General features: G+C 42.5%; 1 protein-coding gene across 2 annotated transcripts in view; it reads left to right on the top strand.

The window, feature by feature from the left end:
- The first annotated feature begins 5,465 nt into the window (after positions 1-5,465).
- Positions 5,466-15,193, top strand: part of GNPTAB (N-acetylglucosamine-1-phosphate transferase subunits alpha and beta) — a 46,407-nt gene continuing 36,679 nt past the window's right edge. Inside the window, exons 1-2 of one of the 2 annotated variants that reach the window (XM_042795506.1) lie at positions 5,466-5,673; positions 10,624-10,709. In XM_042795506.1, the coding sequence (XP_042651440.1) occupies positions 5,557-5,673; positions 10,624-10,709 (203 nt within the window). In that variant the 5' untranslated portion in view covers positions 5,466-5,556. The remainder of the gene's footprint in view (positions 5,674-10,623; positions 10,710-15,193) is intronic. The other variant, XM_042795505.1, reaches the window with a different exon arrangement.

Genomic DNA, 15,193 nt, shown 5'->3' with positions numbered 1-15,193 from the left:
AAGATCTCTATAAATGGTTAGTCAAAATGAGACGATTTTTTTTGAAGGATAGAATACTGCTCGGTCACTGTCTTCTACTCTTTTCTGTTCTGAATAACTAATGTGATTTAATTACTGTATTTGATAGATTGCGGTACTACCAATTCACTGTGCTGTACTGAGCTACTCATCCCAATACGCTTAAGGCTACTTCTTTCAATTTCAGAAGCATAGGTATTAACATTCAGATATATTTTTTGGGGTGGTGGCAGGGTGGGAACAGAAGACCTAAAAGGCCCTACTGTCTCCTGTTTTCGTTCCGTAGAAGGTGCTAATGCAGCTCTTCAAAATACTGGCAAGAACACCAGCCTGTTTTAACTGCTGTTTAGGGCCTAGCCCCCTGCAAATTCCCCTGATGGCTCCTAGGCACACTGAAGATACATACATTTGTGGAGGAGCTGGTCCTTAAGAGTATGTTAATATAGTAAATGAACATGCAAATGTAGCAGAAAAAGCTTTGATGGGTTTGACAGGGAAGAAATGGGCCAGAGATGTAGAGAGGGGCTGTAGGACCCCATTGGGCCAGCAAGCGTGCCCAGCTGCCAAAATGTTATGCTGCAACTCAGCTAGTTTTAACCCAGCTGCTACAGATCATGTTAGCTGTGAAGATCTGGCCACCCCGCTTTTGCTGTGGACTATCAGCTCGCATGCTTCTTATCAGGAGCTCACCTGCCCTGCCCCGAAGCCCACACAGGCAAGGCTTCGCTATCACTCATCTTCTGCCAAGCAGGACAAAGCTACCCTGGACACTTACACGTGCCATTTTGCATGACATAGAGACGTAACTACAATGCTACTTATTGACAACCAAGGAAAAATTGGGAGGATTCTGTGTATGTTTATGCTTTTTTGCTTTTTTTTTTTTTTCCCTTAAATGTTACCAAAAAGAGACTGTTTAGACCAGATGTACAAAGGTAACTATGGAACAGGCATTTAGGCAGGTGTCTAGATTGCCACTAAAACTGATAGGAATTTAGATATTTTTATAGGAGCTTTTGAGGACTTCTTTAGTCTTACTGAGCATGTTCCTTGCAAGAGTGAGTGGTGAAAGAGCAGGCTGCTATTTTCCTCCTCTCCATCCTTCAGCGCAGGGGGTGAACCTGTTCACAGCTATGCAGAAGAACTGCTAGATTTTTTACAAAAGTTCTTAGAAGATCTCTTGTGAATAGGGCAGGAATAGAAACGATGGCTGCATAATTACAATAAGCAAATATAAATTGGCCCCTGCCTCTGCTGCAAAACTCTTCTATGATGATAGCTAAGTTGCTTCAAACAAATTTTCCACAGGTAAGTTGTTACCTCTATGTTCTTTACTTTTGCTTGCCTGATATGAGACACCTCTGAACGCTCAGAAGTTCTGAGCATTCACAAATCCAACCAAAGTCCCCAGGAGCAAAATGCTGAGCCTTCAGAGTACTACTGGTTAGGTCCTGTTCTGTGAAAAATCAGTGCTAAAGTGGAAGCAGGCATCAGACTTGCTGAATTTTGTCTTTGCCTCTGTGCTTGATAATATTTGCTTCACAGAGGTGTTACAAGATTAATTCATGTTTGTGAAGCAGACCGGATAATGATGAACACTGGAAGTCTATGAGGATGTTAATTCTTTTTGCTTTAGAGCAATATTCGAGGAGTGTGCAGTGAATATTATTCTTGGCTAACAAAGAAGCCTGAGATGCTATGTTGATTTCTTTCTGGTCTTCTGACTCAACAAAAGATAATTACATTATTGCCTTGGATATTTAGCTCTTACTCTTCTACCTTCCCAGTAAATTAGAATGCAAAAGATTTGGAAAGAGTATTCCATGATACTTCAGCTTTTCTAAGGAAGGAACAGAGCGAGAAGTCGATTGGCGTTTTCCCAGAGTAGATACGAAGAAGAGTAGCAGCGGCTCCAGGCTTCTCTTTCTCCTGCCTTTCTCAAGCCTTCAAATGTTACAGGATCTCCGGTCCCATTTAAATGGAAGTTATTGGTTTCCTTTTGAAAGTAGCTTTTACCCCCTCTTAGAAAGAAGATCTAACTGTAATAAGAAAAACATCTCAAATTCAGAGAGCTTTCCAAGATCTAAGAGATAGAAAATTTTGGTGAAGGCAACTTGCAGAAAATCAGGATCAAGGTAAAGTGTGTTTATAATTATTTGACTGCCTATTTAGATTACTTCATATTCCACAGAAAGCATGCCTTTGCTTTAAGTGCTGCTACATGCATCTTCAGGTTAATACACATACAAGTACAGTTAAGTAGATTATTCCAAGATCCCAATGGCTTACAGGGAGAGTGATTTGGCAAGGCCCTTAAGTATATATTTGATTATAATGGCAATGTTTAATTTTTAGATATCCTGACACCTAGAGGAATTTATTGCTCCAAGCAGAATATCTGGGTACATCTGCCTGTACATTGACTGGGGAAAATGAAGAAATTTAAGTATCCCATTCTTGGATACAATACCGAGATACTCACCTGGACAGCTAAGCAATGCATTAGATAAAATGTGAAATGTAAAATGTGACAAAACAAAAAAAAAGAACTTCACCTGAGCCCTGCCACTTTCAGAAACACAGTCACAAAGCTGGCTGCGAAAGAATGAGAGGTCCCTGATCTGGTTTCTGGTTTTGAGCTTGGAGAGAATTTCTAGTGACTGATGTAGAAGGATACAAGCAAACTGGATTCAGATTGTCTCAAAATGGATTTGAACCTCCATATACTATATGAACCCTATAACTTGCAACTAATTAGCAAGCTGAGGGTGGCTTTGTTTTCATTCTGTTATGCCTTTTTGTGTTGCATGGAATAATTAAGCCTTTGATGGACTGAAGATGGCAACAGTGTATGAACCCATAGCAAAAATAGGGGTACATCTGGAGTATAGAGGCCTGTCTCCTGTCACAAGCTAGCTAAGCTGTCTCTCGAGGCTTGACAGGTATTCCTGCTATTCTTGTTTCAAATATATTCCAGAACCTGGTTTTCTCTCCTTGTTTGTTTGTTTGATTTTTGTTTTAACATGGTGACAGTACTGCATTTAGTTTATTTAAACTTCTGATCTTCATTCCTGTGATGTGAACAAGCCAAAATTGTTTAGTGTCTTCTCAGAAGGCAGGATCTGGTTGTTCCTTTCCATGCATCTTGTTTCAGTTTAAATATATATTTCTTGAACATAAGTACTCTACACACAAGGACAGATACTGTCCCATCATGATTTGCACTGTAGCTTTTTACATCTCTATCTCTACTGGAATACTTTGGCTGATACCTTTTAAAATCATATAAAGATGATGTGAATTTTAATGGTTTTAACACATTGGTATGTGATATTTATTAGCCTGTATAAATGTAGCATCCCGTACTTTGCACTAATTATTAATCGGGGCCTTGAAGTCATTCAGTTTTCTCTGACTGATTTTCTGCTTTACTTTGGTGTTATGTCTCTCAGCTTCACATCTTCAGCACATTTTAGTCCATTTATGCTGTTTTGATGAGCAGAACTAATGTTTTTGTTTTCACAATCTGCGTAGATGCTATACCTCAGTTCTCCACAAAGCCCTCAGCCTGCTGACTCAGAATACCAGGCCATCACTAGCACTGCAGCCACAGGGCTGTGGGCGGTGGTAAAGAGATGCTGCCAGTCAGTAATAATAGCGCAGTGCCTGAACAGGAGGTGCAGGTGAGGGAAGTACCAGCGACGGCCCAAAGATTACATTCCTCCAGGGTAGTACTTTGGCACATTGGGGAGAACATGTGAAGGAAGAAGACTGCGTATGTTAGGGGGAAGTGCTGGCTGTGCACAACAGGTGATAAAAAGTTAGCTAGAGGCTTCTCCGTACTGAGGCTGGAGGGCTGGGTTATCACGAAAGGCCAAATAAGTATAATTGTGCTGATAACAGAGGATAAGGAGGTGGAACACAGCACCATGTGGACTCTGCGCCTCTGAAGGTAGCCCCTAGTGAATTTGCCATCCTGTCCCGTGGCCCATGAAGAAAGGAAAAACACTGTGACACCAAAAAGGTAAATAGGAGTAGGGCTCAGTAGATGGGGAGAGCTGTGGCAGAGCGCCATGCGCTCTTGGGCACTTCTTAAAGAAGTACAGTCAGGTGCAATCCTCTCACACCACAACTGTGTAAATACGCTAGGACAAACTTCTAGAAATGGTCAGGTGTTGTTGCTTCACACAGGGAGAAAGAAGAACACAAGGGTGGTTTGTTACTCAGAAAAGTCACTGCAGTAAGTTGTAAGAAATACTTGGAAGACGACCTTTCGTTGAAGGGGCAGAACACTACGGAGATAGGTGCTACTGTCCTGGGCCTCAGGAGGGCCTATGACACTGCATTATTTTGTGCTGGTAACCAGAAGGGCCTCTGCCTGATGAAACAGTGGCAATATCAGCAGTGTCCTAAGTCAATGTCTGAATTTCATGGCAGAAACCAGAGTGATACAGACTAAGGACTTACAGTCTGATTTCAGCTAGTGGGCTCTAACTAGTTTCTTGCTATTATGTTTTTGCCCCAAGAACTGTTCTTGAAGAACTCCATGAATAACCTTCTTCTAGCCTGGTGGTTCCCCTTCCATGAACCTATCCCTGCACTTCATTTCTATGCCAAAACACTCATAGAATGCTTAAATTAAATCTCAGCATGTAGCTCTACTTTGTCTTTACGATAACACAGGAGTCTTCCCAATCCCTCTTAGCTAGGGAAGACAAATTTGCTTGGCAGCGTATCTGTGAGTGTGACAGGAGGGCGCAGCTCTGCTGGCCACAGCTGCAAGTTTTTCTACATATGCAGAAAAATTGTCTTGCGGTCAGTAATTTCATGATCGCCAAAGACGGTACACATCAAAATATTTATTCTACAGGCAGTAGATAACAAGGGAAGAGTCATGAGAACGGTGAAGTGAAACTATTGTGATTTTTGTTGTTGTTCCTGGGTGCGTATGCTCACGTGCATCGGTTCACTTTTCTGACAGCCGGTGGGGTGGGGGAGCACTGTCGGCAAAGCGCTGGGGGCACACAGGCCCCGCCACATTCTGTGGCCCGTCTGCTGCAAAGACGGCACCGGATCTGGGTTTCTTCATCTGTATGATTTTCTTTAAAAACTGCACGGGCAGGCCCGTACCACTGGCACGCCTTGAAGCCTGGCGCCTTGAGCGCTCCACGCCATGTGCGAGGAGCCAAAGAAGTTAAAAAAAAAAAAAAACAAACAAAAAACTAAACCAAACCAATAAAAAAACCAGAGCCTGGCGCCTCACCGCCTTCCGGCGCTGAGCCCTTGGGGCAGGCTGAGGAAAACGGCGCGGCCCGCCCGCCGCCTCCGGAGCCGTGAGGGCGCGGGACCGGCGGGCAGCGAGCGGCCGCCAGGTGGCGCCGCGGCGCCGCCGGAAGCGGGGCGGGCGCTGAGGGCGGCGGGGCCCGCCCGCCCCGGCGCACGGCGGGGAGGGGAGGGGAGTGGAGGGGAGGCGGGCGAGGCCGCGCCGCGCCGGGCCGGGCCGGGCGGCGGTAGCGGCGGCCGCCGCCTCGGCGGGCCATGCTGCTAAAGCTCCTGCAGCGCCAGACCTATACCTGCCTGTCGCACAGGTACGGGCCCTGCCTCTGCCTCGGGGGACTCGTCCTCATGATCGTCTCCGCCCTGCAGTTCGGGGAGGTCAGTACGGCGCCGCGCCGACGTGGCCTGGCTGCCCACCCCCCCCCCCCTCCGCCTTCCCCTCCCTCCCTCCGGGCCGGGGCGAGCCGAGCGGTGCCGGCGGGGAGAGGCGCCCGGCGCTGCCCCGCGGGAGAGAGGGAGGGAGGGCGCGGGTGCTTTTCGGTTCGCGGCTTATTTCCCCTTTGGGGAGCCGGGCGGCTGAGCAGCGAGCCTCCTCCAGCGAGCAGCTTGCCCGTGCGTGCCGCCTGCAGACGCCGGCTTCGAGCGCGCAAGGGGGATAACGTGTTTGGCGGTGGGGCGGCGCTCCCTTTCTGTGCTGGGATACCGGGTGCGGGGCGCGGGCGCAGGCCCCCCCTGCCGCGGGGGCTCGGCCGATCGCCTCCCCCTTCCTTCCCCCCCGCCCCGGGGGGCGGCTGCGGGGCAGCCCCCGGGCCTCAGGTGTGACGCGAACGGCAGGGGTGTGACGCGAACGGCAGGGGTGTGACGCGAACGGCAGGTGTGACGCGAACGGCAGGGGTGTGACGCGAACGGCAGGTGTGACGCGAACGGCAGGTGTTGCCGTCGCCCCCCCGGGGAGTGGGTCGGTGGTTTCTGAGGGCCCCGGCGGGGGGGAGCTGGGGTTCTCCTCTCTGGTGCAGTTTTGCCCCCGCTTCCCTTACCGGGTGATTTATTAGTCCCGTATTTTTTGTTTCACGCGTTTTTTCAAGCCTGTGCGTGGATGTAACCTTCGAATGGCAACGGGAGCGACAGAATCTTTCTCCCTTCGGGACTTTGGGGAGTTAGGCGTAGGCTCTCTCCAAGCTGCCTGCCGCGCAGCGGAGTCTGTATTACGTTGCTCGCTGCTTATTACTCAGCTTGCCTGCGATTTTATAAATGATGCAGCAGAACTCTTACTTCTCCTATAGTTGATTTTATACAGAGGTGTAGTGTATTTTAAAGCTTCGTTTCGTATTACCCTATTTTCCAAGTCATCAGTGAAAAAATCTGCAGGGGGGAAAAAAAAAGAACCTTGCCTCAGCATAGTGTTTGAGATTATAATAAGTATTCATGGAATTAAAGAAAGTATTTTTGTCAGTGTAAAAGGATGGCAGCATTAAATGCAAACAGACTGGATTTTCTTGATTCCTAAATTGTTGTTGTTTTTGTTTTTTTGTTTTTTTTTTTTTTTTTCCTTCATTCTCTGTTTTGATGGACTCTTTCAGATACTTTTTATGCCTGTTTGGTTTGTTTTTTTTTTTTTTTTTTTTGTTTGTTTGTTTGTTTTTTGTTTGTTTTTTGTTTTTTTTCTGTATCTGCAACTTTTGAGTGTAGCACAGTCAGAACTTTATTTTGTGTATCTGTACATATTCTTTGTATAAAGTACTTCATCCCTTTTGCCTTGTAGGATTCACAAGTTCCTGAAATACTTGAAAGCCATCAGCAGATTAATTCATTATGTAGTACCCTTGGGCAGCTGTTTGTACACGATTATCAACTTGGATTGGTGTATGCCTCTTTGTGCTGCAAAACTGAGCATAGGTTTACCTTTCTTCAGAATGGGGACTTAAACCCAGCTTTAGGATTTCTTAGAACTTTGAAGGTTTTTAAAAACATTTCAGTAGTTGTCCAAGTTAGAGCTGGTTTTGCTGAGAATCAGTCAGAATCACTGCTCAGGATTATTTTCCTACCAAGTCTTGGTTTGCTACTTCCAGACCTTTTAGAGTTACTTGGAAAGCTTAGATATTATTTAGACAGTGAGCAAATAATTGGCAGATTCATGTGGGAGTAAATTTTCAAAATTATTTGTTAAGAAAAAAGTGACCAGCAATGTTTTAAAAAAACCAAACCAACAGAAACACCAAGAAAACCCCCACCCTTTATGAAATGACCATACAGATACATAGAAAAACTTCTTCTTAAAATTTTTTAATTTATTTATTTTTTTTAATTACAGTGATAGTAAATGAGCTTGGTAAGAGATACTTGCATATATTTTGCTCTTTGCTTTTATGGTTTAAAGTGGTGTGTTCTGGTAAACAGTGGTAGTTTAAGGATTTAGGAGAGACTAGTCTTGTGAGAACAAGCACTGTTAGACCTCTTCTGACAATTATAGTGGGGCTGGAAAACACTTCTTCAGTACAGAGTCTGCAAGGCACCAACTAATAAAAATATATGACTGTTTTGAAATTAAACCAAGAAATCTTTCTAGTAATTATCAGGTCAACCATTTTTGACAATCTGTGGGGTACTGTCAAGCAATAAAAAGCAGAGTGAGGCAATGCTTATCAGACCCTGGAGTCTGAGCAGTGTTTGCAGTTCTGCTTTTTCCCCTACCCCCTGAGGAAGCTTTTTTCTTCTAGTAGGCAAAATTAGATCTGCTTGCATAGATTCTTGCTAATACCAGTATTAATGGTGGCATAAAAATGGATTGCTAGAGCAAATAATTTGAGATTGGTAATGATGTGCTTACAACCTCAAGCTGAAAATGAGCTTGATTTAGAGAAAAAACTTGAGCTTCGTTAAATGGTAGTGCATTAAGCATGATTGAGGAACGTTTCTGCAAAAACATAGGGTAGCCAGGTTTAAGCTAATGCTGTAACTTAATTTTAAGATCAGCTTTAAGTTTTAGGACAGTTTGGTTGTAAACTCGTATTGAGTATCCTTCAGGAGGTTGCTCAGCTTTGGAAAATGTTTTACAACTGGAACATGTCAGAGCCACTGTTACCAGCTGTCAGATACAGTAGCTCCTAATAGAGGGTGTCTATCCCCCTTTTTTTAATGTTGTTCCCTTAGTGGTTTTATAATATCAGTATGTAACATTACAGCAAAGTGGCCTCCAGGCACTATTGCAACACAAATAATGTGCCAGGATGAAACAGTTACAGGAAACAAAAAAAATATATATCGGGCGGGAAGAGCTTAACTTTTTTCCTAAACGTGTTTCTAAAGAGATCGGTCCTCTGTCTTTTTGGTTATAGTTGCACAAAGTCAAAAAGCAAGGGCTTGAACGGTTAACTTTTTTTTTTCCTCGAGAGCTGTATTATTCATATAGTAAATGATGTTCTTACTCAGATACTTCCGTGTTTCTTCTAGAAGCAGATCAGTGTGTCAATTCATCGTTATCAGCAGTAGCAGAAGTTTCTGTGTGGATATCTTCCAGTGTGTGCTGTATTAAACCAGTGTATTTGGCAGAAGGATGTAATGACTTGTGCATGAAAAAGTGTAATAGTGTGTTTTTAAGACACTTCCTGACTTTGGCATTTAAGAGAGGTGATTTTATGCTCACCTGGGAAATCATGTGTCCTTTGTGTAAGGGGAATGAACTTGTACAGATGAGATCTTAAGTTACACGGAGACTGTTTGCAGCTTTGGCAGGAATTGTGTGTGTGTGCGTGCGCTTGTCACCTGGCTGCACAGTGGGGCTTCCCTGCTCGCTAGGAGGCTCGGCTGTGCTGCAGTGGGCATGAGGGTGCAGGGATGTGTACCTTCTTAAAAGGGAGGGAGAGAGTCCATGTGTTATGTTTTTGAATGCTATCTTACAGTAATGGTAATACAAGAAATAAACAGTAGTAAAAGTTAAATCTAGGGAGAGTGCTGTAAAGTAAGTACTATCCTTTTCTGGTATTTTTTTTTCCCCCCTCTACAGTACATATTTGTATGTACTTATCCAGTTAAAATAAGCCATTACACCTTCATCCCTAAAGCAGTACAAGATGCCACTGTAGTTTTTAAGGTTGGACTTTCACTGTGAAAGGTACCATAACAAGTTTATCTCAGAGTAGAACCTAAATGTTTTATATTATATTTATCTCAAATTACTTATGCTTTTTGCTGTATCAAAGTGTATTAAGCATTTTTAGTGTTGAAAAGTCTGATTATTTTTTTTCTCTGCTTAGAACCATGACGTTGAATACTTTGTAATAGAAACATAACTATGTGCTTTTGTTTTGTGTGTGTATATATGTACATTTAAGGATGGAAATGGAATGTAAAGTTGCAGCTTTCCAAAGTAAGAATTGGCTTGTAATTGGTTTCCCATATAGCTAATTTATGACAATGCCTGAGAATTGGGACGGCTGGCAAAGGGCACGTAAGGGGTGCAGCTTAATGTTTTAGCTAAGCAACCTTGAAGGCTGGATGAACGTGGGGAATACAACCCTGCCTTCAGCTGTGTGTTCTCACCATTTCTCATCTGCTTCAACAACCAAGTAGAAGATCAAGTGCTCTGGTTTTTGAAGGGTCATCTTTCTGTTGGTTTAGCTCCGTGACTTGGCTCGCTGCAGGGTTGTTGGGTGGACTCATGTCAAGCTAAAGGGGGGTGGCAGAAATGCAGAGGGATGGAAGAGAGGCTGCAGCATGCAGAAATACTTTGCTGGTGGGTTAGTCTGGCTGCAGTGTAAGATGTCACCTGTATTGGGAAAGAGCTATTGTGTTTTAAGTTTGTTGCCAGGTCAGTTTGCATAATTTGATATGCCCTGGCCTGGCTGTTTGTTTGCAAAGCTCAGATTTCAGAGGTGTGTATACTTCAATATGCCCTGTACGAGAATAGAAAGGAAGATGAGGAAAATTATGCAAGGGGGTAGGAGTTTCTTTGTTGTATTGAAGTGTATTTGGTCTAGGTCTCAGTTTTCGGAAAACATTCCTGAATTTTTCAAGGCTAAGAGTCAAGAGGGAGGCAACCTAAATGAGTAGTAGAATAGAAATGAAGCGTGTCCATAAAACATGAAATCCTTTCTTGCAGAGAAAAGACCAAAGTTTGTTTAAATTAAGTGTGCGCTAAAGTTCTGGGTCTGATTGTTGGCTCACTGTAATAACTTAGTTTAGATTAAGGTCTGGTCAGTTGTGCATTAATGGATAAGTGAACTTGAATGAAATTGTGTTTAAACATTCTAAAGAGAGAAATGTAAGTGTCTAATTTTAGAAGGTGGAGACATCAAATGTTTTTTGTTTTGTTTTTTTTTTTCTTTGCAGGTGGTCTTGGAGTGGAGTAGAGACCAGTATCATGTTATGTTTGATTCATACAGAGACAACGTTGCTGGCAAATCATTTCAGAATCGGTGAGCTTTACTTGCAGTTGACAGTATTGCACACTTTATTGTTCAGTGACTTTTCAAATATTTAAATATGTTAGATGAAGTAACATACTGTTGAGTAGGACGTGATTTATGGGCTGTAAATCTGCAGCAAATTCTAAACTTAGTGGTTTTAAAATTGTGGCTTAGTGCTTAATATTCCAGCTTGGAAGATGTTTGGCATTTGGAAGGTCTAGTCATATATGGGAATTTACATTTGATGTTTCATCTAGTCTCTAATGAAACATCAAAATGGTGATAATATTAACAACAAAGGGAGGACATGACGTGTTTTCCGTATATTTTCCTATCTTTATAAGTATTGTTCCTGTGCACTTAAAATTCCAACTTTCAGTGTTTTGAAAAGTTATTTTTTATTTACTTTACATTTTTTGTGACATCTCATGAGGGACACTATTTAGTAGAGGAGTCACAAAGCTAGTAAGAAGCTTTTTAAAGCTGCGTGCATAGGCGAAGTCACTCCCAGTGAGTTGGAAACGAAGTTGTATGGGTCATTTGTTTCAGTTAACTGCTACGTGACTTTTTGTGGTTTCATCATTTGTGTCTGATTAGTCTTGGGGTCGTTGCTCAGGAAGTCAGCCGACTGTGAATTGGTAGGTGGAAAAAGCTACTAAGAAGATATCATCTGACTCTTAAGTGTTGATACACTTGACTGGAAAAAACAACCCTGAAAGCAGACTCTTAATCTCTCTTGAGGTTTGTTGAATCACAGGACAGTAGAAGTGATCAGATCAGTTTGTCACGCTTTAGCTGGTGCGAGATAACTCTGTAAAAGTACATTGCATGGTGTCAGTGAATCCTGTACACTTCTGCAGTCTCATCTCTTAGCCCCTCTCCCATTTCCCGAAGGATGGCAGATGAAAGCAGCTCATATGGATGATTAGCTTAATATTTACATGTTTCTGCAGTACTGAAGTAGAAGAATGATAGTTTATTCCTGCCAGTACTAAAATGCCTGATTTTGTCATAGTTAAGTACAGTGCTTTTATAAAATGGTCTAGTTTGTCCAAAACAGAATCTCAAATCTTACTCTTGTGATGTAGGTATAGTCAGTTCCTATTTCTGCAATGTGTTTTCTTACTTCATTTTGGAGGTGTAAAGCACTCCTTAACTAGTGTTGATTTCTAGGAATTGTGAGCAAAGCATCCCGTGCCTGTGGGGGGGACTGTTAGCTGCCTGAGCAAAGCTTAAGGTTTTCATGATGGTTGCTTAAGTTATTCCAGTTCATCCATATGCCTTTAATACTCTTATGTCGGGCGTGACAGAGAGGTTTGTTGTGATAGCTGGGTATCTACACACAGATTCCCATAAAAATTCATACCGACCAAGAGTCTTTGAAGACATACTTTTAGGCATCCATTACCTTCTAGAAGTCCCTTGTCAGGGGTTCAGTTTGCTTTTATTATCAAACTTCACAAATTCAGTAACGGACCCCGTCTTGCAGTATGCACTGTGTCATTGGTGGTTTGATGGCATTTTAAAGGCTGGTATCAATGCAATATGTAGGGTCTCACATGGTTTTTACATAAGTTGAGGATTGTAGATTTCCAGTTTTGATCCTAGTTTATCCATTGATTTTAATCAGTTCTTATTTTAGTGCTAGAGAAAAATATTCAGAATTGTGGAGCAGGAAGCTTGTTGGTTTGGAAGTTAAACAGATCCACTGCTTAGTGGAAAGTAAAAGCTGCATGGCCTTTAGGAAATATTAATGGACCTTCAACTGAATTAAAGCAGTGTTATCGTCTAGGATCTTTGCAGGAAGGCACCTCTGTTCTTGTCAAACAGTTGTGTTGTAAACTTTTATAAAGAAAACATCTGTAAAATGCAGACGAATTCATGCATGTAGGCAAGCTCCTTATGATTATAAATTCAAAAGGTTCTTCTTCCTGAGTAGCATAGACAGTGGTGTTGCTAGCATCATTAGTTTACAGCTTTTGAATGCTGTTCTCTGACAGACCAATGAAGACTTCTTGTTTTGCCATGACATTTAGCGATTGCTTTGGTTTGCTTTTCCCTCCTGTTTGTTGCATGCTGTTTGGCATCCCAGCTGTTGCTCTTTCCAGGTGGTCATGTCAGCTGCTAAACTTCCTACCTGCATCGCCCAGGCACTTACACAGCTTGAGACGGTGGAGTAGATGTTCCAGGGCTTTTTACCAAGCCAACTCATCCAAACCCATTTTTGAAGACTTAGTTTTTATATGAAAATAAAAGGGAGAGAGGGAGACTAAATAACGGAGTTGCAGGCATGAGTGTCTTAGACAAGAACTGTATTTTATTATCCTCCACCAGCAAATTCTGCATTTTGGCAAATGCAGACATGTAATTTTGCTATTCCAGGACAATGCCAAATCATATTTATAATTCCAGAATATGTATGGGAACAAAATGTGAAGGAACAATCTTCAGTTTTTAAAATGTATAGCCTGATTTCAGTATAGTACAGCAAGTGAGAGCCATTGGTGGTTGGGAAGCCATTTATTGCTGAGCAGAGTAGGGTTGTAGGGAGGAAAAGATACACAAACTAGGGAGCTAAGAGGTACTGGAGCAGGAATAGAAATGGAACAACTGAGTTGCTGTTGATGGATAATTACAGAAATGTAACAGACAGGAGTGCTGGAGGTTTACAGTGGGGAGCTTAAGGGCATAATAGACTTACAGTTGTTCATAAAGAGGCTCAGCAAGGTTGGAGGTCACTGTATGGTAGCCTGGGAGAGATCCAGAGGTTTCTGTACTCCGTCATCAGCTGTGGATGCTGAGACAATGAAGCTTTGTCTTCAAGCTGCAGTCTTGGCTGTGAGCATGGCTCTCGTATGTAAACAAACATGAAGGGTATGGAAAATACTTCCTGGCAGGTACATAGAAGAGGCAGAGCATGACAGGTCTCCTGCCCTATCTGGGAGAGCTGGTAGCTCTGGCTTTGTCTTCAAGCAGGATCCTGTTGAAGTTTTTAGGTTTGCAAGTAAGAAACAGGTATGTTTTTGTAAGAGAACAGTGTAAAGGAGCATCCAAAACAAGCTTCAACTTATTAATTGTCTGGAAGTCTCCAAGGAAGTTTCCAAAGTCTGTATTTGCTGACATTAAAATCAGTAGCAAATGGGAAAATTGTCTATTTTCTGTAGAAAGGTGTGACGTAATTCCCATTTAGGTAGCTCATCTTGGGCTTTATCTGTTTGATAGACTGGTATTTGTGATGAAGACCAAATGTATAAATACACTTGAAGGAGAAGTGCAGCTACAGAATTTGAGGGAGAAAGTTTTCGGTCTTTTCTCACCTTGAACAATTTGCAAAAGACTCTGCATATTAAAAATAGTGTTTGAGAAGGATAATGTGGAAGTGGCTCCCCTGTTCCTTTTTAATTTTAAAGCAAAATGCCACTACATGCTTTTCAAAACATAAACCCTCAGTACTTTTTAAGAAGCCATGAAATCAACCAGAAAGCTTTGGCAAAGACCAAAAAGGTGAAATCTTAACAGTGTCACCGAACCTAATTGAGAACAACAAATTAATTTGTATGTGATATCTGTTTTTTATTATTGTGTTTGATAACCCCTACTTTCTCAGAAAGTATATGGTGTAACAATGCATTAAGAAAATTTATCCGAGTATTTGGATAAAGCTGAAGCAATTAGACCAGTGGATCTGCAAACACTTCACTTGATTTAGTAGCCTTTTTTACTAGTCTCTATTGCCACTGGTGATGAAGAATGAGCTTGCCATGCCTGCATCTGACCGAAAATGCCCTTCCTCTGTGGATTTTATTATTGTCTGTGTGTGACACTGTTTCAATGCTAAAACTTAAGTGTAGCAAATTACACAGTTGTAGTTATGTTAATGTAGTTATATGTGCTATCACATAGAAACAGACTTTTAGCAAATGATAAATGGGCAAGAGGCTTCACAGAAGTCAAAATTGCCTCATACCCTAGACAGAGTTGGAGTTAGAGGCTTTTTTTTTCCTGGATGTTTTATGTTCTTCAGTGGAGCTTGGGTAAATAAGCTCTGCACTTTGCCCAGAAGCCAGAGGGTTGGGCATTTTTTAAATCAGCTGCCTCGAGTCATGTGCTTCCACCTAAAACCACTCTGTTGTCTTAGCTGTAGCATTCCAGGGACTGTCAAGCCAGTAATTTAACTGATCACAACAAATGTAGAAAAGTTGGAAGAGCTCCTGCCATTGAATTTCTACTCCTGTTGAGGACTTTTTAGTTCTTGCACATGTTAATGAACCAGAAGCTAGTGTCATCTCCTGAGAAAGAGGTGAAATAACCAATTAGAAGTGTAGTTGTAGTCAGTAAATTGACTGGTTTTGCCAGTTGAGAGGGTAGCCTCTTGCAGAGTGTTGCATGTCAGAGGTGAGCGACGTGTTCTGGGTGGTGCTGCTGGGGAAGGCAGAGCTGCTTCTTACATGTTCAAACTGTCCCAGAATGACCCACCATCATCCTCTAAGTGT

Source organism: Tyto alba, unplaced genomic scaffold (genome assembly GCF_018691265.1).
Source record: "Tyto alba isolate M040663 unplaced genomic scaffold, T.alba_DEE_v4.0 Super-Scaffold_21, whole genome shotgun sequence".
Classification (NCBI taxonomy): Eukaryota; Metazoa; Chordata; class Aves; order Strigiformes; family Tytonidae; genus Tyto; species Tyto alba.
This window is presented reverse-complemented; position numbering and strand designations above follow the sequence as displayed.